Raw genomic sequence first — 27,438 nt, 5'->3', positions numbered from 1 at the left:
GCCGATGATGGACCTCAGCAGCTGGTGAGGTGGATAAATCAAAGATCAGTAGGAAATATGGTCATTGCATATTGAATCAAACCATCCCAAGGCTAACTAACTCTACAGGAAAGGCAAACTCAAGAAGCATAATGGTGCGTTCATCAAACTGAACTTGGAGATCTGTATTGAACTACAACACTCTGGGTGATGGGGTATCTATGGGAGTACAAGAAAGTCTTGTCAATACAATGATGAGTAAAATTTTCTCACGAATCACTAATGAAGACGCTGAAGTAGTTTTCCAATCACTTCAGTATGAAATTGACCCATCATGTAGTCAAGCCACATAGATAATTATTGGTAATTGGAGTGAGAAATTAGGAAACAATGAGGTAGGGAAAACAGTTGGAAAATATGGTCTTGGTGATAGAAGGATTCGTGAAATCACAAGGTAAATTTTGCAAGTATACTTTAGACAAACATTGGTCACATTAAGGCAATCTTGTTGACTGATGAATAACCTGACTCCTTCCCCCCTTTCATGTCAGAGAGTCCCAGTAGTCATTTATTTTAAAATATGCTCCTATGTAATCAAAATTAAAACATTTTAATTAATATCATTGTTCCCTTTAATGTTTTAGCCATGATGGTACTATTTTTATTTTATTGACCAGGATGTTGTTATCAAAGCTATACCCTGCAACATTCACTAACTCTAAAGAATAACAGTATTAATTTTCCTGGCTGATTTGCAGAAGCTGGTGCCTTGCGTACTCTTGCTGGGTGGTCTGCAGACCAGCGGCACCATGTAAGGCCATAGCCAGCCCACCAGGGGGATGCTGCCCGGGATGTAGTGGATCTTCTTGTGGTAGAAGAGGAGCCCGTCCACCTCAAAAGGGAAGCGTGTGGCCAGCACCTCACACAGCCTCTTGGGGTGCACTGGAAGTTCTGGGCCCCACAAACTAAAAAGGATTGAGCTTTGTTTGCTCTCCCAGGTCGCCTTCCTCGGCTAACTGCGCATGCATCCAGTAGAACCAGAAATCAGTGGGGCAGTCATAAACGCGATGTCCCCGCTAACACAACAGTTCCAGAACGTAGTAAGTCTGCTGCACCTCGCTGTGAATGCAGTGCACAATGGTGTCCATGAGCTCTGCCTGCTGCCTCCGTGCAGGAGGGAAGGAAACCTGTCCACACAGTAAACGCTCTTGGTGTAGGTGCTGGTGCAACCCCTGGAGGCCACGATGAGCGCTCTTTTTCCAATGGGGCACAAGACCACAATCCACTCCTGCCCCAAGTCCGTGGGGACATCAATCAGCCACTCAGAGAGCATCAACTGATTGGCAAAGTGCTAGGGGAGTTTCTCGTCAATGTCAACATCCATGTCTTCGTCATCTTTCCTGTGTTCCTCCTCCTCACTCTGCACTCCAGTCCAGTCATCTTCAGCCAGCCTTCTGGCCTGGTTCACAGAGGCGAGTCGCTTGTATTTCTGCAGTTCAAATAACGACGGTGCAGCTCATCCTGCTCCAAGGAACTGCACTTGGGCTTGTACTGGGACAGGAGCGGGTGTGAGGCTGCACATCCGTTCAAATCTCGGGACACAGAGAATCTGCTAGCCAGGGCTGGACTCAGCTCTTCCATCATTCCATCAAACTTTTTGAACAAAATAAATGGCAGCTATGCACGACTGACTTCTGCCTGTGCAATCCACGGAAATCAAGTCCACTACAGAAGTTGGACAAGTGTTTCACTACAAAAGAGACCCTAACACCAAGATAAGTTAAGGACAAAGTGCCTTCGTTTATGAAGGACACAAAGATGCAGACACATTAGGGTCGCCATTCCCATGAAGTCTTCATACCATCAGACTAATCAAACACGGGATTTTACTTCACTAAGTCCTGGAATACAGGGAGCTGTACAAATTCATGAGTAATTGTAAGACCACTAATCACAATAAGAGGGGGATTATGGAAGCCATAGGAGGACCAAGATTGGGACACATAGTTTATGTTCTAAAGACTTTGGCACTTTCAAATGAAGCAATTGAGCAAGATGCTAGGGTAGGACTCCTGATTATGCAACCTACAGTCCTGTCCATCAAGGACATGCCCAGGGAGCCCTAAAACACTGCTTCTCCCTGGACCATCTTTAGAAGCATGCAAGTAATGCAATTTCCAATGCACCCTACCAGAGGTCAAGATGAACAACTTCATTGTTACATGATCTCAAGGCATTTCCAGAAGTGGTTTTTGATTTGGGGTTTTTGTTTTGTTTTTGACATTGGAAAGTTATGTGTAACATCCAAAAACATAGTGCTGAGACATAAGCCCTAACTTAAGAGATTTTGGAGGAGGTCATTATGTGCAGTCAAAAATGAAGCTGGGGCCATGAAGATGAAGAAATGAATCAACTACGTGAGAGCACAAATATAACCTGAGATCCATCCCACATGAATGGCAAGGCCATCTCAAGAACAGATAGGATTGAGTGAACACTACCAGCAGGAAACTGGACCAGCTGTGTGATGACATCAATAACATCATGTATGAAGAAAGCAAAGTCCTCCACAAGACACAAAAGGTAGAATGACAAAAGTGGACATCTAAGAGACTCTGAATCCTGCCATTGGTAGAAATGTAACTAAAGCAAATGGAAGAAATGATGAAAGAAACGGAAGAGAATATTTCAAAGAGCAACTTCAGGAGAAAAATTAAAATATTAACATGAAACATGATGCCCAAGGGGGAATCCTTCAAGTTATAGTGGTGAGAACATCGAGAATGTCATTCGGTAGATGTGGCACAGAAAAGAGAAGTGGGAATAGGCTCACACCCCAGGAAAGCTTGGCCTGACTTTATCCAAAGAAACATAGTCAGACAGGCATTTTCTGCACAGCTTTCAGTTAATAGCTTTGTAATCAAGAGGGTCTTATTCATCCACCAGGTGAGAATTGACCACAGAAGACTAAGCTATCTCTGGTTTACATGTCTAGGACATGTTTGTCTACCCTCCTTGAATTTTCTGTTTTAAGGGTTTGTGGTGGGGGTGTGAGAGGGTTGAATAGTAAGGGTTCAACTTACTCTTCAGACACGAGAGTCTCAGCAGCAGTGCTGTGGGTCCACAAAAATGATGGCCACTAAAACGCCTTGATAATTTAGAAGAGTTGTTATTCAGTTGTCACCCGACATTGAGAATCTAAAAGAAATTCCAGGATTGAAGTCTTGAGTGGATATTTAAGTCCATCATTAAAAGCAAACACTCACTTAGAATCTGTCTATAATTATTAAGCAAGCACAAGGTTTGCACTAAAGTGCATTCTCTCAAACAAAGAGTAAAAGGAGCTTCTTGCCACAGTCAATGCAGATGAATGGGAACCACACAGGACAGAGTAAACCACCCCTGTGGGATTCCACGACTGTAATTCTGAATGGGAGAAGAAAGCCCCATCTTTCTCCCCTATTTAAAATACAGGTATCACTGAATTGGCCATTCCATTTCACCTCAGTGGACGGGATCACCTACTTGGGGACCACTATTATATGTCTTTATGGGAGCAGGCTCTCATCACTCTGAACTGGAAACAGCGGTGGTTCTGAAGACTCCAACAGTTGATTAATAGATGAATAACTCCACACTGGAGCCCATCCCCCAAACTGACACCCTTCTTTACCTGCCACACTACAGAGAATCATGATCTCAGCAAGATGATACATTTAAAAAGAGGACCTGATGCAAAGGGCTTAAGTGGAGAGCAAATGCTTTGAGAATGATTGGGGCAGGGAATGTGCGGATGTGCTTTATACAATTTATGTGTATATATATGTATGGATTGTGATAAGAGTTGTATGAGCAGCTGATAAAATGTATTGTAAAAAGATGATACATTTAATGAACCATTGCACAAAAGCAAGCTATTAAGATGTATCAAGTCCCTGAATAGGTACTGAGTTGTGAAGGAGATAGAGGGTAAGCACAACCCCCTGATCTGTTTACCCTGATTAGACTGGGTAGAGCAAATATATTTATATGTTCATAATGCAATATTGAATGCACTCAAATCACATAGGCCTCAAAGAAAGACAAGTTTGGAATGCCACACCTCAACCTCTAGGACCTTCCCCACTTAGCACCTCAGAACTATTTAGAGAATTTTCCTGTGACTCCCTATTTCAAATCACCATTGGAAAGGTTAACAAGGCTCAGATTTTAATCTTGACTCTTATCTTTGATCAAGTATTTCCAGTGGGTGATGAATCCAAGATGGCAGGTCAAAGGACAAACTTTTCCCAAGGGTGTTGAGACCAACAATTTCCATAGATACAGAGATAATGTCAGGATTAGGTCTCAAGTCTCCAAACATTCAGGACAGAGGAAGGGTCCAGGCCCAGAACAAAGGAGAGAGCTTTCAGAGTCATTTTAACTCATAAAACCACACCCACAAGATAGCTAGCTTCCCCATCATTGGCTGTTCACAGTAGGTCTCAGCAGGGAAGTGATGGTATTTTTGGTCGTTTTATCCTCCAGGCTGATGCCATCCTAACAGAACACACCCTTTGCGTCCAGACCCAGCCCTGTTGAGATAAACTGTCAGCCATCAAACCTCACCCCCTGTGATTGATAGTACATAGAACATTTTGAGGAGATGTGTCAGCAGATGAGAGTGGATTAAGCAATTGGTTACAGAAATGGCTCTAGTCCACAGATTGTCACATATGCAAAATAATACCCTTATTGATATTCATTTGTGTAACTCATTTCCCATAGCACAAACACACTTGTACTGTGTCTCTTCCAACATAGAGCCAACTTATGGGAAAGAGTAAAAGTGCCTCCTTGGCTGCCTACAGACTGTTGATCTCTCCAGGGGTAGATGACCTCATCAAGCCCCACAGATTGCCGGGTAGGTTGGAATGAGTACCCTGGTGGCAATCAGCCCAATGCTTTACCAAGCATGCCACATCAATTGCATTTATCTGGAGCACTGCAGGGATGATTGGATCACATTGGGCATGTTTAAAGCATGGACCTCTTGAGAAGAGCACAGTATATTCTCTTCTCAACGGCTCTTATGTAAGAAGCATTACCAATTAGGGTTTATAAAACAAGGAAACATCATTTTCTTACTGTTTAGGTAGGTGGAATTCAACTTCAGGACCTCACCTGGAAGATAAGGTTCTCTCCCCGTGGGTTCTGAGGTACCTTCCTTATATCCTTGCAACATCTGTGGGATGCTAGATCCTGGCCAGACTTTGTCTCCCATCTGCATCAGGAAGTGCTTCAAGTCTGGCTGCCTTCCAGCTAGTTGGGTTGCATCATTTGCATTTGGTAGGATGTGTGCTTGTTCTTCCAATCCTAAACTTCCACTCCAAACAGAGATGCTTACATACTTTCCACACTGATGAAATTCGTGACCTCAGCAAGTTGACACAGATCTTGTACCCTTGCACATAGGCAAGTTATAAAGACGTATCAAGGACCCTCAATGGGTATGGAGGTGTGAAAGATAGAGGGCAGTGGTTCTCAACCGTCCTAATGCGCGACCCTTTAATAGAGTTCCTCATGTTGAGGTGACCTGCCCAACCATAAGATTATTTCCCTTGCTACTTCATAACTGTCATTTTGCTATTGATATGAATTGGACGACCTCTAAAAAAGGATCCTTTGAGACCCCAAAGGGGTCAAGACACACAGGTTGAGAACCTATGTATTATAGAAGGTAAGCAATACACTCTAATTTTTGTATTGTTTCTATTGAGCAGAGCAAGTAAATACATAGGTGAATAATACAACATAGAACACATTCACTTCACCCAAAATGGAAACATGACCGTGTTGTGTTTCACAGGCCCATTATACAAGAACTAATTGCAATACATGTAAGGTTTTCACAAACATAAATCCATTCTTTACTAATATCCCTTGTAGAAGGCTAAACGTAGGGGACTCCCTGTAGGAAATGACTGTATCTCTTTGTCATCATTGTACATTTGGAGTCCTGGCTCTCCACCTCCTATGTGTTTAGCCCAAGATGTTTCCAGACAGTCTGAGACTTCTCACATGAACCACCTGGTCTAAACAGGAGGCAAATCAGTGCAGGCTGAGCAGTTCCAGCTGCAAAACACTGCCACACTGTGGACACAGTCTTGTTGCACGCGTTTGAAGATATCCTCAAAAAGAGCAAGTTAAGGACAAGCGTCAATAGACCCTGGCTGCCTCCAAGGCAGAAACTGTGCATGATAACAAAGTATGGATAGCCATGAGAAGGGGCATTCCCAATACTTCTCCTTTCTTCTGCTATTCAGTTAAACACTTATCAATAGTACTATCCAGGCTTTACTCTGGTTGCTCTATGCTTCATATGCTTTTGGGCAGCCTCTGGTTTTAAGTAGTTCCAGGTCTGGGTGTATGAGGTCAGAGGAAGCATGAGGTAGCATTTGATAGCTTTTGTTTTCTGACCCACCAGCTTCTCTCATTCTGTTAACTTTAGAATTAGTCCATTGACCTTGGGTGAGGTTATTCATATGTATATTCCAGAAATAATGACTCATGTTTGCACGTGTTGTGTGAGAGTGTGTAACTGTATTGTGTTACGCACCTTTGTTCTTCATGTATAACATTTTTGCGTGGGGTGTGGCTCTCCATGTGTGTGTTGGTGCTTGTTAGGAAATTCTGACTTCATACTTGTGTGTGGTTGTCACTGATATTTTTCTCACAGTATATCATGTTGTGCTTTTTGTGGCGGTGGTGTTGTATTTTGATTTCATTTCTTCTTGATTGTGAATTTTATTTCTCCCTCTTATTAGATCAATATGTGTTCCAGGAAACAGAATGATAATCTCTTTACAGAGAAAAGTACCAATCACATATGAGGGGAAATACAAGAATTCCCAGACTAGAAGTGCAGTTCTTTGCCCCATGGCTTTGCTGGGTTGGAATGGGCTTGATGGCCAAGAGTGAGGTTGGGGACAGTGACCCATCTTTGTGTTGAGAGAACAGGCTTCGTCCATCACAATTAGCCTTTGTAATAATCACTTACAACAGAATCCTGTCCGTAGTTCCCTCTACCTTTCCTTTCTCAGAACAGTCGTGATACTCAGCAGATTCTCATTAAAAACCCATGGTTTGCTGAGAGATCTCAATTAATTCACTGCAGCACATAGGATTTTAAGGGATTAAGGGTTTTGACGAGGATATTTAATCATTTAACAGTGATAGAAGCAACACCAACCAGAAGTAATTGTCTTATTATGGTGTGTGAAGCCCAAATTCAGGGCATCTACCTGAGAGAATGCTCTGTCTTCTTTTGGGTGTAGGACCGGTTCCCTGTATACTGATAGCATATGAGAGTGTGAACTGACTGTGAAATCTGACGGTATTTTAGCATCTGGCTTTACCTGGGTCTAGGTAGATCACTGGGAAGGGATTGCCAATCCAGAGTCACACCCTGATCCACACCCCTTTCCTGGCTGCAGACAGCTATGTATTCTATCAGCAGGGTGTTCTGTACTTGAATCCCATGAGAGATGAAAGTTCTGTTTAGCCACACCTCAGAGAAACTTGCTTCCTTTCTATTTCCTTGGGGTTGTGAAGGGATGAGTGCTTGGATATGCCAGACACAGCTGCCCCATGTAGCTCCTGACCTCCCATCTCCTTTCTTTCTGCAGGGAGATCAGGCTTCTCTCTGCTCACTTCTCTAAAATATCTTGGGAGATGAAAGGATCAGGATCGACACCTCAAGAAACTCCCCCGACATCCACGTGACATAAATTGAGGAGGGACTAAGGAGTACTATCCCACCCTGATCCTTCTACTAAGGAATGTCTTCACACAGGATTCCATTATAACAGATCTATTCATGGAAGCCACATTATTTCACAAAACAATAACACAAACCAAACTCAGGTGCAAAGGCAATGAGGACAGAAAGATATAGTGAACTACAAGTCTCCCCGTGTCTCTATACCCTGTTTATGTTGAGTAGAGCAACTGAGTGCACTAGGATGAACACATCCTGGAATGCATGCAGCTCCTGCAAAACAGAAAGACTGGTATTCAAAATGTGATCTTCTGGTTTGCATCCCAAAAGATAAACTATTGATACAGTGCAGCATCCCATGATGTGCACCACCCCTCCATGGTTTCTGAGGGCGTAATTAGTGCCTGGAGCATGGAACATGTACTTCTCTGTGGAGCACCTGGTGGGAGTACCCTGTAGATCCGTTCCAGGATCCCACGTTGTCTCAGAAAAAATAAAATACACCAAACTCAGCGAGATTGCATCTGTTCCACCTCCTTGCCAGCCTGCAGGACACATCAAGATGGATCCCTAGTTGCCTCCCGGCTGAACTTGACCGGTTCTCAATCGATGAGTCGCGACCCCTTTAGTGGTTGAACGATCCTTTCACAGGGGTTCCCTAAGACTATTGGAAAACACATATTTCTGAAGGTCTTAGCAACAGAGACACCGCTCCTCTATTCGTCCCCTGGGTTGTCTGTCCACATGCACATACGCCCACATACTAGTGCCAGGTGTGAAGACAGTTACCCATGCTACACCATGCTTCAAGACCAAATGCCATCTATTTGTAATTAGAAGTAATTATTTCACATAGCATGATTACGTATTGTTTTGTGATTAATGGCTATCCTTTAATTATGTTCCATTTGTGAAATGAAATTTCTATGTGTCTGATGTTTACATTATGATTCATACACTAACAAAATTACCATTATGATGTAGTAAGAAACATTATTTTATGGTTGGGCGTCATCCCAGTAGAAGGAACTGTTTATATGATCGCGATATTTGGAAGGTTGAGAACCAATGCTATGCATCATAGGCTCCCGGGCTTATTGTTATCACTCCATGACCCCTTCCCTGGAACACAGAAAGAATATGCACACTCTTGCTGACAACTGAAAACTTATTTCCCGTAGCTTATGATGCAGGTTAAAGTATCACAAAATCTTTCTCCCATTATACAAAGAATAATTGCAAACTATGTAAGGATTCAACAAACATAAATTCATTCTTCCCTACTATCCCTTGGTAGAAAGATAAACTTAGGGGACTGCCTGCAGGTCAGTGGTTCTCAACCTTCTTGATGCCATGACCCTTTAACAGAGTTCCTCGTGTTGTGGTGACACCAACCATCAAATTATTTTCATTGTTACTAACTTAATGTAATCCGCTACTGTTCTGCATCATAATGTGAATATCTGATAGTCGGGATGTATTTTCATTGTTACAAATTGAACACAATGAAGCAGAGTGATTAATCACAAACAATATGTAATTATGTACTGTGAAATATTTACGTGTTTTCCGATGGTCTGAGGCCACCCCTGTGAAAGGATTGTTTGACCCCCACAGGGGTCGCGCCCCACAGGTTGAGAACCACTTGTGTAGGGGATGACTGTATCTGTCTGTTGGCATTGGGGCAAAGTCTTTGTCATGATTCCACATTTGGCGTCCTGACATTCCGCCTCCTGTTCCCTCAGAATATGTGTTGAGTCCAAAATATTTACAGAGAGTCTGAGACTTCTCACATGAACAATCCGGTCCAAATAAGAAGCAAACGAGTTCAGGCTGAACTGTTGCAGCTGGACAACACCACCACACCGTGCACACAGTCTTGTTGCACCAGTTTGAAGAAATCCTCAAAAAGAGCAAGTTAAGGCCAAGCGTCAATAGACTCTGGCTGCCTCCAAACACAGAGACTGTGTGCATCGTGACCAATGAAGGATAGCGATGAGAAGAAGGGGCATTCCAAAACACTTCGTCATTGCACAGTTACGTTGGAGCAAAAAGTTTGGGAACACAACAAGGAAATAGTGGATGATTTCTAATCGTCACAGGTGTGCCAAAAGGACAAGCATATGTGTCTTGAAAGAAATGTGACCCGATTGCTGCTTACAGGCCTAGATGATGGGGCTCCAATTGACATACATTGGACCTGTTTTGGGGAGAGATCAGTCCCTGGAGAAGGACAGAGAGACTAAAGAAGTCCCTTGACGTGATGGAATGAAGGGGTGACTGCATCATTGGCCTCAAACTTACAAACAGTCATGAGGATGGAAACGGAGTGTGCAGGCTTTCCTTCTGTCACTCATAGGGTCCCAGTGCATCGGAGGTGACTCAATGACACAGAACAACAGCAACGTTGCAATCACTGATTTCACACTGTTCTCTGTGAGATAACGGGGCTGTGCACATCCCTCCACGGTGATCAGAGGGCAGGCATGGGAGCTTTAACCCACCTGTGATCAGCGCAAATGGGCTGTGTGATTCCGCTGTCAGCTCTAGTCTACAACAAAGCAGGTGTGCACAACTGAAACTGCGATGCGATTCCATCATTTAGCACAGGGCTATATTATTTACAACTACTGGATTGAACGGAAGGTGAGGAACGTCAATGGGCACTGACTTAGATGCTTGCTTGTTGGGACGTAAAACTTTAAGACCCCTGACATTGTTCTTTTGAGACCCAGGCACCCATGAGTTCCTTCCTTATACTTTGCTATTGCACTTATATCTTCAGAGATCTCTTCTCTTGAGGGTGTGGAGCATCAAGCAGGAAGTTGTCCTGAGAGCTGATTGTTCTTTCACTGGGGTGAGAATGAAGTGCAAACTCACTCACCACTCATGTATCTAAAATTTATATATGTCTCTGATTCACCTTAGAAAAATCATTGTCACTTTATGTCAGGGAACGTTATCAATCACCCTGCTGGGCATCACTTCCATTACCCTAAAGACATTGCTGTCTTAGAGAGACTATATTCGGCATCGTAGAAATGTCCCTTTGAGTCTCCAAGGAATCTACAGCCTAGGTATATTTGATTGTATATATATATATATGGTAATGCATACATATAGATAGAGTGTTAGATAGATAGATAGATAGATAGATAGATAGATAGATAGATAGATAGATGGATAGATAGATAGATAGATAGATAGAAAATTTTATTGGGAGAACTCTTATGCCTCTTATAAGAATCCATACATCAATTGTATCAAGCACTTTTGTACATGTGTCGCCGCCACCGTTTTCAAAACATTGTATCAGACTTGAGCGCCTGCTATCAGCTCCTCTTTTTTCCCAACTTTTCCCCTATCTCCAACCCTCGTGGGTCCATGATAAATTTAAAATTATTATTATTTTCACATCTTACACTGTCTGCTCTCTCCCCTCACCCATTTTTCAGTTGTTCACCTCCCACAGGGGTGGGGTGGGTTATACATCCATCCTTGTGATCGGCTGCCACTCTCCTTCACTTCTGCCCACACCTCACCCCTACCCTAATGGTATCGCTAGTCCCATGATTGTTCCTGAAGTTTTATCTGTCCAGGGTTCATTGTGCTGAGAGCTCTCATCTGTCCCAGTGCCTTCCTGGAAATAGTCAATCCCATATTTCCATGTGGGAGAAAATTGTGGTTTTGAACTGTCATCTTTCTGGATAACAGCCCAACACATAAGTTGTTACACCATTAGGGCTCTAAAATATATACAATTACATCACTACCAAACTACAGAAAATCCTATCCCATGCAAGCAGACAGAGAGAAAGCCCCACCACAAGTAGTTGAGATAAGGACAAAAGACAAGAGAGACAGCTGCTGCAGGAACCGTGAGTGCAGAAAGATACAGGGGTGATGAGCTCCGACGTCCTTATACCCTGTTGATGTTGAGTACAGCAACCAAGTGCACTCTGACGACTGCACCCTGTATGCACTCAGCCCATGCAACATAGGAAGACTTATGTTCAAGCTCTGAACTCCTGGTTTGTATATCGATACAAACACTGGCAACAGCCACCCTGTCCATCATAGGCAGTCATCCATCTCTGATATCTGAGGTCATAAATGTTGTTTGAAGCAGATAAATTCGTCCTTCCCTGTGGAGCACCTGGTGGGATTATTCTACAGATCTTGTGCTTATCTGCCCAGTACTTTCTTCAAAGCCCCACCTGGGATAAGGTGCTATGCAACGATGCAATAGGGTTCCCCAAATGACATCAGGAAATAACTGAAGTATCCCCTAGGAGCATTACTGAAACCAGGCGTCCTGGTACTTGGGAAGTTTGCCAAAGCCCAGCTTTGAACGGGATAATATTGGAGGAGATAAAGAGGGAGACCAGTACCCCCAAAAGTGGATGCCCATTTCTGCTCAGTGTGCAACCTCAAACCATGTCATGAATAATTAATGTTCAGTAAGCCTGAAAGAGAAATCAATGCCACAATGAATGGCTTTACGGAGAGATGTTTATTTGAACGCATTGTACAGAAATTTACACGTGTCTTTGAACAATGGGTTTCAGTTGGTTGGAAGGAAAGGGGCTGGTCTCTTCTCGACAAGGGAGGTTCCTGAATTTCTTGGAGAGTTTGCTAGGTCGTGGAATCCAGGTTGCACTAAATCGAGAAGGAGGCCAAGGCCAGACCTTCAATTCCAAAAACATGGTGCCGTCCTGCCATCCTTTATTGAGGGGGGTCAGCATCCAGTCTGCGGGAATCTTTCTTTCAATGCCTTCTACAAGTCAGGTGTGAAGCAAGTGAGGGTGGACTTGGGTGAGGGTGATATCTGATGCATCCTGAAATCTTCACATCTGAAGGCGACTTTATCACAGAGAAGATTCGTGATCCTCGTGTACCTCAAGAAGAAATCACTTAGGCATAGGGAACATGAACGCTTTACATATGGGGTAAGGCACCCACAGCTGGACGTTTTGGATTGACAAGATAGCATGAAGGAGATGATGGAATCAGCTGTCCATTTGGATGAGGATGGCATGCAATGATCTGTTAGTACCTCTGTGGTTACAGAATTCCACAGAATTGACCCCGTTGGGCATCAGGATCACCATCAAATTATCCATGACAGGGAGGAGAGCTTCCAAGTCCAGCTTTCCTTGGGGGCCCACGTAGCAATGCAGTGGGACAGGGAGCTCCAAGAACTTGCACAAAGGGGGGGTGTGCTGCAGCAGCTCCTGCAGAACATCCCAGGACACGGGGTTTCCACATAACATCAAGGTGACCAGCTGGGAGCAGCGGCCCAGTGCATTCTGCAAGGCCCTGAGGTCAGGGTCTTGGATCCCACAGCCAGCTAAGTTCAGGTGCATAAGGGTGGTGGAGACAATCTCTAGCAGACCCGGAAGGAATGCATAACTTGAGCTAGGCCTGAATACACCACAAAATACCAGGGTCCTTAGGCGGCTGGTACAGGGGCATAAAGACAGGTAAGTCAAGTCCTCGTCCAAAAGCACACAATCAGTCAGGCTGAGGGTCAGCAAGGGAGATGGCAAGCGTGTGAGCAACCGGATGAGGCAGCCCCTGGGCAGGCAGGCAGAGTCCAGGAAGAGGTGCTGGAGCTGATGCAGATTGAGGAGCTGAGAGGTGAATTGGGCAAGGAGTTGCTCCATGTTGCAGTCTTTGCCGAAGTCCTTGCAACCCAAGATGACTCCAGAGAGAAAGAGGGTCTGCAGTTGACCCATCTGCGCCAAGTAAGGAGCAAACCAGTTGAGGCTGTGCAGGTCCCATTTGCCATGAATTTCCACCTCGTGGACACAGTCCAGCTGCACCATCTTCAGGATTTCCCCAAGAATGTGAAGTTGTAGGAGAGGTCCAAGAAACGCCACCTTCCTGCAGCACAACGTTGGCAGGGCCTTCTTCTGCTTGACCCTTTCAATCAGGAAGGTGAGCAGTACATCTGAGGTAGCTTCCTCAAACCACAGGTCTGTGAGCATCTCCACGGAGGTCAGGGGCTGGTGCTTCCCTCCTGATCTGGAATGGGGTCCTTTTTCCATCTGAATTCTGCGGGGTGTGTCTTCAGGCTCTTCTGATGACATCACAGAGTCAGTAGATGGGGCTCCAGCCCATTCATTCCAGAAGTTGGTGCCAGTGTGCAGCTGTAAATCCAACACTTTCAGTTTGCATCTCCTGTGCTGAGCATTCTGGGCACGCAGGATGTCAAGGCCATCGAGTGCAGCCTTTAAGATGAGCTCTCGAAACACACAATCCTCCAACAGAGCCCCAAGTGGGAGCTTTGTGAAGGGCCAGTAGTGCACCATGGCCTTCACCACCTCACTGTGTCCCTTGGCAACGGCTGCCATGAACAAGGGAGGGAAGAACTGTGTGGGCAGCCACTCAAGAGCGGCAATGGCTGAGGCCTCATTCTGCAACACGCCCTGGATGGCCATGTCCTGGAGCCTGGGTGGGTTCCTGCTGCTCATGATGATCAGTCTGCTCCAAGAGGAATCCTCACCTGTGGATGGGAAAACAGGTCTGCTCAGATCTCAAGGAGAGCCACTCTGTGGACCCCGCCATCCGACAATCTTATCATTCTCCCATGTTCGCCTCAGAACCATTTACAAGTAGAGGGCTTTCATGTTAATGATACATATTTCACGCACAGTGGCAGGGACTGAGAAGACTCAGATTTCATTCCTGACTCTTACCCTTGAGAGACAGTGGCTGACGAATCCAAGCTGGGCAACTCAGATGACAGGCTTCTTCTTCAAAAGACGTTGAGACTGACAACTCCCAGAGAAGCAGGAGGGATGGCAAGATTCTGTCTCAAGTTCCCAAACCTTCAGGTCAGAAGACTGGCTTAGGAGAGAACAAAGATCATTAGCTTTCAGAGAGTCCTTTTAAATCATAGGACCACCCCCCACAAAGACGCTATCTTCACCCTCATGGGTTGATCGCAGTAGGGCTCAGCATGGAATTTTGGCTTTTTGAAATCTGCTCAACCAGGCTGATGCCATCAGAACTGACCAACCCCTGAGAATCCAGCCCCAGCCCTGTTGACACAAGCCCTCAGCCATCTCTGTGCACACTGTGCGTAGGGGAACATGGAAATCTTTGAGAAGTGTGTTAGTAGATTAGAGTGGATTTAGCAATTGTTTCCAGAAAAGGTTGTATCACCAATATTCTCATATGTGCAGTATAGTTTTTCCTTTGCATTTTCATGTGGGTAGCTCATTTCCCAAAGCAAAACCTTACACCCACTGACTCTCTTCTGACTTTGAGAAACCTTATGGAAGCGAAATGCCTCTTTGGGTTCCTAAGGACTGGCAATCATTGCAAGAGAGCCTGGACTCATCCATCATCACCGATCAGATTTGAGCTGCTGATCTGACGGTGAGCAACCCAAAGCCCAACAAAATATGCCACCGAGATTGCATCCCTCTCGAACACAGTAGGGATTCGTGGACCCCACTGGGTGTCTATGCAGCATTGCTCTCTGGAGAAGAGTCCAGCACGTTCTCTTAGATTTCAAGGGAGATTATGAGAGTAGCGTCACCAACTGGGGGTCTTAAAACCCCCAAGATGAGCTGTCTTATTGTTCATTTGTATACAATCCAAATCCTGGACCTCAGCTCATGGATAGGTTCCTCTCCCTGTGTGTTCTGGCCCAGTTCCTTGGCTTCTTGCAAAATGTCTAGGCTTGACTTGCCTAGGGATCACTGCGTCTCTGAACATCAGCCTTAATGAGCTCAGGAGCTTCACCAAGCAGGGGCTGCAGGTCTACAGAGGCACCCAGATCCAAGTCACCTGTCTTGCTGCAGACAGATCCTGCTTCTCTCTGCCAACTGTTCTCCAATCGCTAGCTGGGTGAAAGGTTCTGAATTCACACCTCAGGAACCTCTGCTTATATCAATCTGGTAAAGATTAAGAAAGGATTAAGGATTGCTATCCTACACAGAATCCTTTCACTCTGGACCAGCTTCCTAAAGGATCCCATCTTGCAGATCCAATCAAAGATACCACAGTTTAATGTAATAAAGGAAATAAACTGAATCCAGTGTCATTTCATGCTATACCCCCTCATGGCTATACTGTAGAACATGTTACAACTGCTCTCTAGTCCACTCAAGGTTACACATCACAAGCTTGTACTTTTCTTGGCCCTCGTGTGAGCCGTCTTCTTAGGAAAACAGAAAAGTTACTCATACACTTGCTGGTCATTGAAACCTTTTGTGGTAAAGCTGAAATAAAGTATCAAAACCTTACTGTCACTGTCCCTGTCCATGAATGGCAGCCACATAGAACAGAGTAAACTGCTCCTACGTGTTTCCCATGCTGTAATTCTGAATGGGAACAGAAAGCTCCATGTATCTCCCATATATAAAGTACAGGCATCTCTTTTGCAATGAATGCGCATTCCCATTTAACCTCAGTGGGCAGAATGACCTGCTTTGGTTAACGCTGCTGTATGTCTTTCTGGGAGCAGACTGTCATCGGTGTGAACTGCAGAGTCTGGTGGTTTTGAAGCCTCCAACTCTTGATTGATGGAGGAATAAGCCCACACTGGAGCCCAGCTCCCAAACTGACATCCTTACATAGCTGCCACGCTACGGAGCACCTCTACCCAGCAAGATGAGAACATAATGGACCATTGCACAAAGACAAGAAATTAAGACACATCAAGTCCCTGAATAAGTTCTGAGGTGTGAAGGGGATTGAGGGTGAGCAGGACACCTTAATCTGTTTACCCTTCTTATATGGAGTAGAGGAAACACACCCATATATTCAAAACACAATATCAAATGCACTTACTTCATATAGGCCTCCAGAGGGCAAAGCTAGGAACCCCGTTATCGACCCCTAGTTCCCTCACCACTTCACTCCTCAGAACCACTTAGAGAATTTTCTTCTTACTCCCTTCTTCAGCTCTCAGTTCCAGAGGCTGACAAGGCTCACATTTCATTCTTGGACTCTTACCCGTAATCAAGCGGATCCCGTGGAAGATGAATCCAAGATGGCAGGTCAATGGCAGCCAAATTCTTCAAGTGTGTTGAGACTCACAACGTCCTGAGAACCAGGAAGGATGACACGATTCTGTCCTAAGTCCCCAAACCTTCAGGTCAGAGGAAGGGTCCAGGTCCAGAACAAAGCTACCTGGCTCTCAGAGAGACCTTTTAAATCATGAGGCCACACCCACAAGGTAGCTCCCTTCCCCCTCATTGGCTGTTCACAGTAAGTCTCAGCTTGGAATTGATGGCATTTTATGAAATCCCATCAACAAGGATGATGCCATTGTAAAGAACCAGGCCCTGAGAATCTGGTCGCGGCCTTGTTAATACAAACTCCCAGCCATCACACCTTCCGCACTGTTTTTGAGACAACATAGTAAACTTTGAGGAGTGGGTTAGCTGCTGAGAGTGGATTAAGCAATTGGTTGCCGAAAAGCCTCTAGCGCCCAGAATCTCACATTTGCCATAGGGTTTTATCCATGTGGATATCCATCCGTGTAATTTATTTCCCAAGGTACAACATTACTTGAATTCTGTGCCTCTTCCAACCTACAGCTAAATATGGGAAAGAATTGAAGTGCCTCTTTAGCTTCCTAATGACTGTCGATCTCTCCAGGAGTAGAGGCCTCATCAAGTCCCTCAGATTGGCTGACAGCTTTGAACCAGTGACTTGGTGGTAAGCACCCCAGTGCATTACCAAACACGCGACCTCAATTGCGTCTCCCTAGAGCACAGTAGGGATTATTAGATCACACTGTCCCTGCATCAAGGATTGACTTTTGGAAAGAGCCCTCTGCATTCTCGTCTCAAGTGCTCTGATGGGAGAAACATCACCAATTAGGGTTCTTAAAACGACCAACGTTAATGGTCCCTCTGTTTAGGTAGCTGGAATCCAAATCTAGGGCATCACCTGCAGGAGAAGACTCTCCCTGTGTGCTCTGGGGTGTCTTCCTTTTCTGTTTGCAACATCTCTGCGCTGAACCTCCCTTGGCGAGCACTGTGTGTTTGGGTCTCAGACTTAACTAGGGCCTAAGAAGTTCGCCAGGCGGGAACCGCAGGTCCGGAGAAGCTCCCTGGTCTAGGTCTCCTTTCTTCTGCTATTCAGTTAAACACTTATCAATAGTACTATCCCGGCTTTCCTCTGGTTGCTCTATGCTTCATATGCTTTGGGCGCCCTCTGGTTTTAATAGTTCCAGGTCTGGGTGTATGAGGTCAGAGGAAGCATGAGGTAGCATTTGATAGCTTTTGTTTTCTGACCCACCCGCTTCTCTCATTCTGTTAACTTTAGAATTAGTCCATTGACCTTGGGTGAGGTTATTGATATGTATATTCCAGAAATTTTGCCTTATGTTTGCACATGTTGTGTGAGGGTGTGTAAGTGTATTGTGTTAAGCTTCCTTGTTTCATGTATAACATTTTTGCGTGGGGTGTGGCTCTCCGTGTGTGTGTGTGTGTGTGTGTTGGTGCTTGGGAGGAAATGCTGGCTTCAGACTTGTGTGTGGTTGTCACTGATATTTTTCTCACAGTATATCATTGAGTGCTTTTTGTGGTGGTGGTGTTGTATTTTGATTTCATTTCTTCTTGATTGTGAATTTTATTTCTCCCTCTTATTAGATCAATATGTGTTCCAGGAAACAGAATTATAATCTCTTTACAGAGAAAAGTACCAATCACATATGAGGGGAAATACAAGAATTCCCAGACTAGAAGTGCAGTTCTTTGCCCCATGGCTGTGCTGGGTTGGAATGGGCTTGACGGCCAAGAGTGAGGTTGGGGACAGTGACCCATCTTTGTGTTGAGAGATCAGGCTTCATCCAGCACAATTAGCCTTTGTAATAATCACTTATAACGGAATCCTGTCCGTAGTTCCCTCTACCTTTCCTTTCTCAGAACAGTCGTGGTCCTCAGCAGTTTCTCATTAAAAACCCATGGTTCGCTGAGAGATCCCAATTAATTCACTGCAGCACGTAGGATTTTAAGGGATTAAGGGTTTTGACGAGGATCCTTAATCATTTCACAGTGATAGAAGCAACACCAACCAGAAGTAATTGTCTTATGATGGTGTGTGAAGCCCAAATTCAGGGCATCTACCTGAGGAGAATGCCCTGTCTTCTTTTGGGTGTAGGACTGGTTCCCAGTATACTGATAGCATATGAGAGTGTGAACTGACCCTGAAATCTGACTGTATTTTAGCATCTGTCTTTGCCTGGGTCTAGGTAGATCACTGGGAAGAGATTGCCAATCCAGAGTCACACCCTGATCCACATCCCTTTCCTGGCTGCAGACAGCTATGTATTCCATCAGCAGGGTGTGCTGTCCTTGAATCCCATGAGAGATGAAAGTTCTGTTTAGCCACACCTCAGAGAAACTCGCTTCCTTTCTATTTCCTTGGGGTTGTGAAGGGATGAGTGCTTGGATATGCCAGACACAGCTGCCACATGGAGCTACTGACCTCCCATCTCCTTTCTTTCTGCAGGGAGATCAGGCTTCTCTCTGCTCACTTCTCTAAAATCACTTGGGAGTTAGAAGGATCAGGATCGACACCTCAAGAAACTCCCCCGACATCCACGTGACATAAATTGAGGAGATGCTAAGGAGTACTATCCCACCCTGATCCTTCTACTAAGGAATGTCTTCACACAGGATTCCATTATAACAGGTCCATTCATGGAAGCCACATTATTTCACAAAACAATAACACAAACCAAACTCAGGTGCAAAGGCAATGAGGACAGAAAAATATAGGGAATGACAAGCCTCCCCATATCTCTATACCCTGTTTATGCTGAGTAGAGCAACTGAATGCACTCGGATGAACACATCCTGGAATGCATGCAGCTCCTGCAAAACAGAAAGGCTGATGTTCAAACCGTGATCTTCTGGTTTGGACCCCAATAGATAAACCATTGATACAGTGAGCATCCCATGATGTGCACCACCCCTCCATGGTTTCTGAGGGCGTAATTAGTGCCTGGAGCATGGAACATGTACTTCTCTGTGGAGCACCTGGTGGGAGTACCCTGTAGATCCGTTCCAGGATCCCACGTTGTCTCATAAAAAATAAAATACACCAAACTCAGCGAGATTGCATCTGTTCCACCTCCTTGCCAACCTGCAGGACACATCAAGCCGGATCCCTAGTTGCCTCCCGGCTGAACTTGACCGGTTCTCAATCGATGAGTCTCGACCCCTTTAGTGGTTGAACAATCCTTTCACAGGGGTTCCCTAAGACTATTGGAAAACACATATTTCTGAAGGTCTTAGCAACAGAGACACCGCTCCTCTATTCGTCCCCTGGGTTGTCTGTCCACATGCACATACGCCCACATACTAGTGCCAGGTGTGAAGACAGTTACCCATGCTACACCATGCTTCAAGACCAAATGTCATCTATTTGTAATTAGAAATAATTATTTCACATAGCATGATTACGTATTGTTTTGTGATTAATGGCTATCCTTTAATTATGTTCCATTTGTGAAATTAAATTTCTATGTGTCTGATGTTTACATTATGATTCATACAGTAACAAAATTACCATTATGATGTAGTAAGAAACATTATTTTATGGTTTGGCGTCATCCCAGTAGAAGGAACTGTTTTATATGATCGCGATATTTGGAAGGTTGAGAACCAATGGTATGCATCATAGGCTCCCGGGCTTATTGTTATCACTCCACACCCCTTCCCAGGAACACAGAAAGAATATGCATACTCTTGCTGACAACTGAAAACTTATTTCCCGTAGCTTATGATGCAGGTTAAAGTATCACAAAATCTTTCTCCCATTATACAAGGAATAATTGCGAACTATGTAAGGATTCAACAAACATAAATTCATTCTTTCCTACTATCCCTTGGTAGAAAGATAAACTTAGGGGACTGCCTGCAGGTCAGTGGTTCTCAACCTTCTTGATGCCATAACCCTTTAACAGAGTTCCTCGTGTTGTGGTGACACCAACCATCAAATTATTTTCATTGTTACTAACTTAATGTAATCCGCTACTGTTCTGCATCATAATGTGAATATCTGATAGTCGGGATGTATTTTCATTGTTACAAATTGAACACAATGAAGCAGAGTGATTAATCACAAACAATATGTAATTATGTACTGTGAAATATTTACGTGTTTTCCGATGGTCTGAGGCCACCCCTGTGAAAGGATTGTTTGACCCCCACAGGGGTCGCGCCCCACAAGTTGAGAACCGCTTCTGTAGGGGATCACATTATCTCTCTGTTGGCTTTGGATCAAAGTCTTTGTCAGCATTCCACATTTGGTGACCTGACATTTCACCTCCTGCTCCCTCAGGAAATGTGTTGAGTCCAAAATATTTCCAGAGTCTGAGACGTCTCACATGAACCGTCAGGTCCAAATAAGAACCAGACGAGTCCAGGTAGAGCAGTGGCAGCTGCAAAACACCACCACACCAGTGCACACAGTCTTGTTGCACCTGTTTGAAGAAATCCTCCAAAAGAGCAAGTTAAGGTCTTTAGAAAGCATCCAGCTGACCAAGGTGTTTACTAATGGGTGACTATTTAGTCCCCTGAGCCTCTGTGTCTCTGCAGACAAAAGTGTTGCACACTGACTATTTGTGACTTTGCTGCTAAAAAGCATTGAGGGATAACTCAGTTAATTGGGATCTCTTTGAGGCTCTCTTGAATCTTGCATATCCCTGTGATTGTCTTTGAACCTAGCGCTTTTATTATTCTAAGGTTAAGAAACTGTGACTAGTTAAGTTACATTTGCATAGATAAGAGGTTAGGAATGTTTAAGTGCTTTGATGTTTGCTTTGTAACCAAGTCCCTGTGTAAGAAGAATATATATACCAAGCTTCCAATATACTGGAGACTTCAGTCCATTGGATTGGAGTCCTCCCTATCCCATGCTTTATACATAACTCTTTCTTTTCCTTTCATCTGCACGCCTTAGTTCGAACCCAGCTTGATGTGGGATAGCTGGTCTAATCCCCCCGCAAAGGTCCAGCCCCAATAGAGTTCAGCTGCCTCCAACAGAGAAACGGTGTGCATCATCACCAATTAGGGATAGCGATGAGAAGAAGGAGCATTCCAAAGCACTTCGTCATTGCACGGTTACATGGATGAAAAATCGTTTGGGATCACAATGAGGAATTAGTGGATGATTTCTAATCAGCGCAGGTGTGCCAAAAGGACAAGCATATCTATCTTGAAAGAAATGTGACCAGATTGCTGCTTACAGGCTTGGATGATGGGATTTCAATTGACATAATTTGGACAGGTTTGGGGGAGGGATCATTCCCTGGAGAAGCACAGGGAGACTAAAGAAGTCCCTTGACGTGATGGATTGATGGAGTGGCTACAACAAGGGCCTGAAACTTACAGTCGTGAGGATGGAACAGGAGTGTGCAGTCTTCCCTTCTGTCGTGCATGGGGTCCCTCTGCATCAGAGGTGACTCAGTGACACAGAACAACAGCGACGTCGGCCATCATGAATTCACACTGTTCTCTGAGAGATAGCAGGACTGTTAGCATCCCTCCATGGTGATTACAGGGCATTCATGGGGAGTGTAATTTACCTATGATCAGCGCAAATGGGCTGTGTGCTTCCCCTGTCAGCTCTAGTCTTCTACAAAGCAGGTGTGCACAACTGAAGCTGTGATGCGATTCCATCATATAACACAGGGTTATATTATTTACAATCAATGGATTGAATGGAAGTTGTGGAACGTCAATGGGCACTGATTTAGAAGCTTGCTTCTTCGGACGTAAAGCTTTAAGAACCCAGACATTGTTCTTTTGAGGTCCAGGCACCCAGGAATTACTACGTTATACTATGCTATTGCACTTGTATCTTCAGAGATCTCTTCTCTTGAGGAAGTGGAGAATCAAGCAGGAAGATGTCCTAAAAGCTGACTGTTCTTAGAATGGGGCAAGAATTAAGTGCAAACTCACTCACCATTCATGCATCTAAATTATATATATATATATATATATATGATTCAGCTTAGAAAAATCATTGTCATTTTACGTTACAGAACGTTATCAGTCATCCGCCTGGGCATCACTTCCATTACCTTAAAGACATTGTTGTCTTAGAGAGACTATATTTGGCAGTGTAGAACTGTCCCTGTGAGTCTCCAAGGGATCTACGGCATAGATATATTTAATTGTATATATACGGTAACATATATATATATATATATACTATAACTTTATTGGTAGAGCTCTTACACCTCTTATAAGAATCCATACATCAATTGTATCAAGCACATTTGTACAAATGTCACCACCAACATTTTCAAAACATCGTTTCCGACTTGAGCCCGTGCTATCAACTCATCTTTACTCCCCTCCTTTCCCCACTCTCCCACCCTCCCGAGTTAATGATAAATAATAAATTATTTACATATCTTACACTGTCTGCTCTCTCCCTTCACCCATTTGTTTTTAGTTTGCTTCACTCGGGGGTGGGGCGGGGGTTCTACATCCATCCTTGTGATCGGTTGCCCATCCCCTCCACTTCTGCCCACACCTCAACTCTACCCTCATAGTATCGCAACACCCATGATTGCTTCTGAAGTTTTATCTGTCCTGGATTCTTTGTGCTGAGAGCTCTCATCTCTCCCAGTGTCTTAGTAAGAGTACTCAGTCCCATATTTCTCTGGTGGAGAAAGGTGTGGATTTGAACTGTCAGCCTTCTAGATAACAGCCCACATATAAGTCATTACACCATTAGCGCTCTAAAATATATATACTTACCTCACTACCAAACTACAGAATATCCTGTCCCGTCCAAGTAGACATAGAGAAATCCCCACCGAAAGTAGATGGGATATGCACAAAAGATAAGACAGACAGCTGCTGCAAGAACCGTGAGTGCAGAAAGATACAGTCCAAACTTTATACCCCATTCATGCTGAGTACAGCAACCAAGTGCACTCTGATGAATGCACCCTGGAATGCACTCAGCCCATGCAACGTAGGAAGACATATGTTCAAGCCGTGATCTCCTGGTTTGTATATCGATACAAGCACTGGCAACAGCCACATCTTCCATCATAGGCGGCCACCCATCTCTGATATCTGAGGTCATTACTGTAGTTTGAAGCAGATAAATTCGTCCTTCCCTGTGGAGGACCTGGTCGGATAATTCCATAGATCTGTGCTTATCTGCCCAGAACTTCCTTCACAGCACCACGTGTGATAAGGCACTATGCAACTATGCAATAGGACTCCCTAAATGACATCAGGGAATAACGGAAGTATCCCTTAAGAGCACTGGGAGGGTAGAGGGTGAGTGGGTTGGAAAGGGGGAACTGATTACAAGGATCCACATGTGACCTCCTCCCTTAGGGATGGGCAACAGAAAATGGGGTGAAGGGAGACGCCGGATATGGCAAGATATGAAAAAATAATAATTTATAAACTACCAAGGGCTCATGAGGGAGGGGAGAGCGTGGTGGGAGGGGAAAAAAGAGGGCTTGATGCAAAGGGCCTGAGTGGAGAACAAATGCTTTGAAAATGATTAAGGCAAAGAATGTACAGATGTGCTTTATACAACTGATGTATGAATACGATGGATGGTGATAAGAGTTGTATGAGTCCCTAATAAAATGTTTAAAAATAATAAATAAATAAATAAATACAACTGCAGAGTTTCTCTTCATTGCTAAAAAAATAAGGAAGGAAAGAGAACGAAAGAGAGGAAGGAACAAGAAGCTGTGTCACATCCACACAATGAATCCTGCGCTTTCCTAAACACAGTGGGTAAAAGGATGAAACCCCGCGAGACATGGGAGGACCTGGAACCCGTTAGGCTGAGTGAAGTCAGTCCATCACAGAAGGATAGGTATTGTGGAAATCCACTAGTATAAGCACAGACACCAATTAAACAAATCTTAGAGGCCGATTCCAAAACACGCTGGTAGAAAGTCTGCCTACGGTCCCTAATGCACAGAGCACTGTCCTTATAAGCACTTCGTACCATCCAACTGGAAAGAGGCCTCACCTCAGCGAGGGTCATCCTATGGGAAGGAGGAACAGGGTGAAGACCATCCACTTGATGCTGTACAGCATCGAGACAAGGCTGGGACAAAATCAGCAGGCTCTCCACAGGACTGAGAGGAGAACCTTACTGGGCAATCAGATTAAGACCAGGGCAGGGGGCATGTCCATTTCAGAGGAGGCACTGACCATTCTGTTGGTGGGTCAATGGAGAGGAGCATCCTCATAGGGGGAAGGTGTGCTAAACAGTAATTATAGGGAATTAAAGGAGGAGTACACCCAGTTCTATGATCCTGAGTAGAAACATTTGAGTGAGTTTCTATGAAAAGTTCATTGGTCCATGCCACGGACTAAGAACTATGATGACCCCAGGTGCTGACCGTACAGGGAACATGGCTTCACAATAGAAGAACTCGGTGTGGAAGCCTGACTGAAGGAGGGGGAACATCTCAGTCAGAAATTGCTGTGGCTTCTGACTTAGGACTGAGATTCCTTGATGGGAGTGCTAGCAAACAATGGCCACCCCACACGGTGGAAATGGCCGGCTTTGGACTTGGGTGGGACCCCTGGCTTCTTGGGTGTCCAATCAAAGGGCCCCCAGAACATCCATATATTTACTACTCAGCTCTCTCCTTGCATTCTTCTGACAGGTATGAATCTGATCGACAAGGTGCCACCCTTGTAAAGAACGTTACAGGAAATGCAACCCTGACTCAATGAAAACAGAGCTCGATCATTTCAGCATCCAATGCATGCAATGAAACCACGCACAGACTGTGGTTCACACCTGCACTGGGCTCACATACACTCTTCTCCATATTACCTCGCTATCTAAGCCAATGGATCAATTACTGCCCCTGTCAACACAATTGCACTTTACCCCAAGGGGATGACGGTTAATGTTTTCATTTTGCTTTGTTTGTTCGTTTTACACTGTGTGTTTTCTTTGTTTGTTTTCCACAAACAAATCAAAACAAGACCCCCAGTAAACCGGTGCGGTTTATAATCAGTGGACAAGCAGAAAGAGTGGAAGCATTGAGGTACTATCTGACGCAAAGGTTTATCAGTGACAGAGGATGGAGAGGGTGCAGGGAATAGGGGAGCAAGTAATGAAAGTAGGAGGGGGGCATAGAGTGGATTGTGAGGATGCATATGCAACCCTTTTTAAAGGCAACCAAACTATGGAGGTGTATGATATGCGATATTTATATCAATAAAACTATACAGGCAGGCGAGGTTTTGCAATGTCAGAATGGAAATTGTGTCAAATATGAATAGGTAGTGATGTGATACAGGCTACATTCTTCCACTGACATCTTCCCAAATATTCGTTTGTTTTTAAAAATCATTTTATTGGGAGCTTACACAACTCTTATCAAATTACCTCATAACCACAGTGTGGGTGCCAACCTTTGCGTTGGTGTTTATTCCTACAATAGTGTTCTCATACAGTATTTGTGCTTTTGAGATTGACTGAGCACAAGACCAGAAGTTGTAAACGATGACTCACTTCGTGGGGTAAGTGGAGGCTGTGTCAGTCCCGAGGGGCAGTTGCTCCCTGTGGTGTAGGCTCCCTAGGTGTTGGAAGCACCCTGATTGTGGTGGCTCTGGCTTGTGCTATAGGGATTGAGATAGACAGATGTATATCCAACAGAACAAAACTATATGTAGACCTGAGATTGAGCATGATGATTCTGTTTCAGGTGACTAATGTTTAGCCTCCTCCTCCTACACTGCCTTTCACATGTTCCTTTATGTTCTTAAATGAATCCCTTGTCAACACATACAGTCATGGAGAAGGGTTGAGGTGATGTGTCAGCATGTCTGTTCTAGCATGCTCACGGACTGGGCTGGTATAATGCACTGGTCTTGGTGGTGAGGTTGATATCACATGATGAAGTCCAAGTGGAGATGTACTGTGAGCCAGGGAACTCGTAGGTAATTTCCTCATGACCATGGTCTCCCCATGTTTAAGGATTCTATGAAACTCTATGACTTTGAACTGGATCTGGTCATGATCATCTTTGAAAAACATGGGATATATCTAAGGGCCCCGATCAGGGAATATACAGCCTACCAGATCTAAGAAAGGGAGCAGACACCATGGAGAACACAAAAGATGAGTGGAACCTGTTAAAAGAAAATATGTGTACATTAAAATATTTCCTCAAAAGATTAAAACAAGAATCCACACACTGGGAAAATATATTTATTGATAAAATAATGGACAATAATGAAATCCCATGTAATAACCAAAACTGTATCTCAATTAATAAAAATAAAAATTTAAAAATAAAGAACAACAAATGATTGAAGGGGTAGAGATAGTGGAACACTATCCATTGCTGGTGGGCATTTAAATATGTACAAACACATTTAGGAATCTGGTGATTCCTAAAAGAGCTGGCAATAGAAATAGCATACAACCCAGCAGTGCCATTTGGGGGCATACACCCCAAAAGATATAAGAGACCACTGAGGATCAGATGTATCTTGTCCTATGTTTTTTCCAGCAGTTAAAATCACAAAACCTAGGGATTAAAAGTCAATGTCAAAAAACCCAAAATTGTCATAACTGAACCAGTATGTCACAGCATGATCAATGGAGAAAAATTTTAAATTGTCAAGGATTCTTTTCTTGCTTGGATCCACAATCAATGGTATGGAAACAGTATTCAAAATATCAAAAGACATTTTATCCTAAGGAAATCT

The 27,438-nt window shown here is 44.2% G+C and overlaps 1 protein-coding gene and 1 pseudogene across 1 annotated transcript; both read right to left on the bottom strand.

Annotated features, from left to right (window-relative positions):
* Nucleotides 1–697: 697 nt before the first annotated feature.
* LOC142435650 (snurportin-1 pseudogene) lies at nt 698–1,620 on the bottom strand (annotated as a pseudogene).
* An 11,127-nt stretch (nt 1,621–12,747) lies between these two features.
* Nucleotides 12,748–14,052, bottom strand: LOC142435648 (melanoma antigen preferentially expressed in tumors-like). Its single transcript, XM_075539859.1, has one exon. It carries the CDS (start codon nt 14,050–14,052, stop codon nt 12,748–12,750), a length of 1,305 nt encoding a protein of 434 aa, XP_075395974.1.
* Between the last annotated feature and the right edge of the window lie 13,386 nt (nt 14,053–27,438).

Source organism: Tenrec ecaudatus, chromosome Y, assembly GCF_050624435.1.
Source record: "Tenrec ecaudatus isolate mTenEca1 chromosome Y, mTenEca1.hap1, whole genome shotgun sequence".
Classification (NCBI taxonomy): domain Eukaryota; kingdom Metazoa; phylum Chordata; class Mammalia; order Afrosoricida; family Tenrecidae; genus Tenrec; species Tenrec ecaudatus.
Note: the sequence above shows the minus strand (reverse complement) of the source record. Positions and strands in the feature narration are given on the sequence as shown.

Coding starts and splice junctions, on each gene's coding strand:
- LOC142435648 (XM_075539859.1), bottom strand. CDS start 14,052: ATGGTGCACTACTGGCCCTTCACAAAGCTCCCACTTGGGGCTCTGTTG.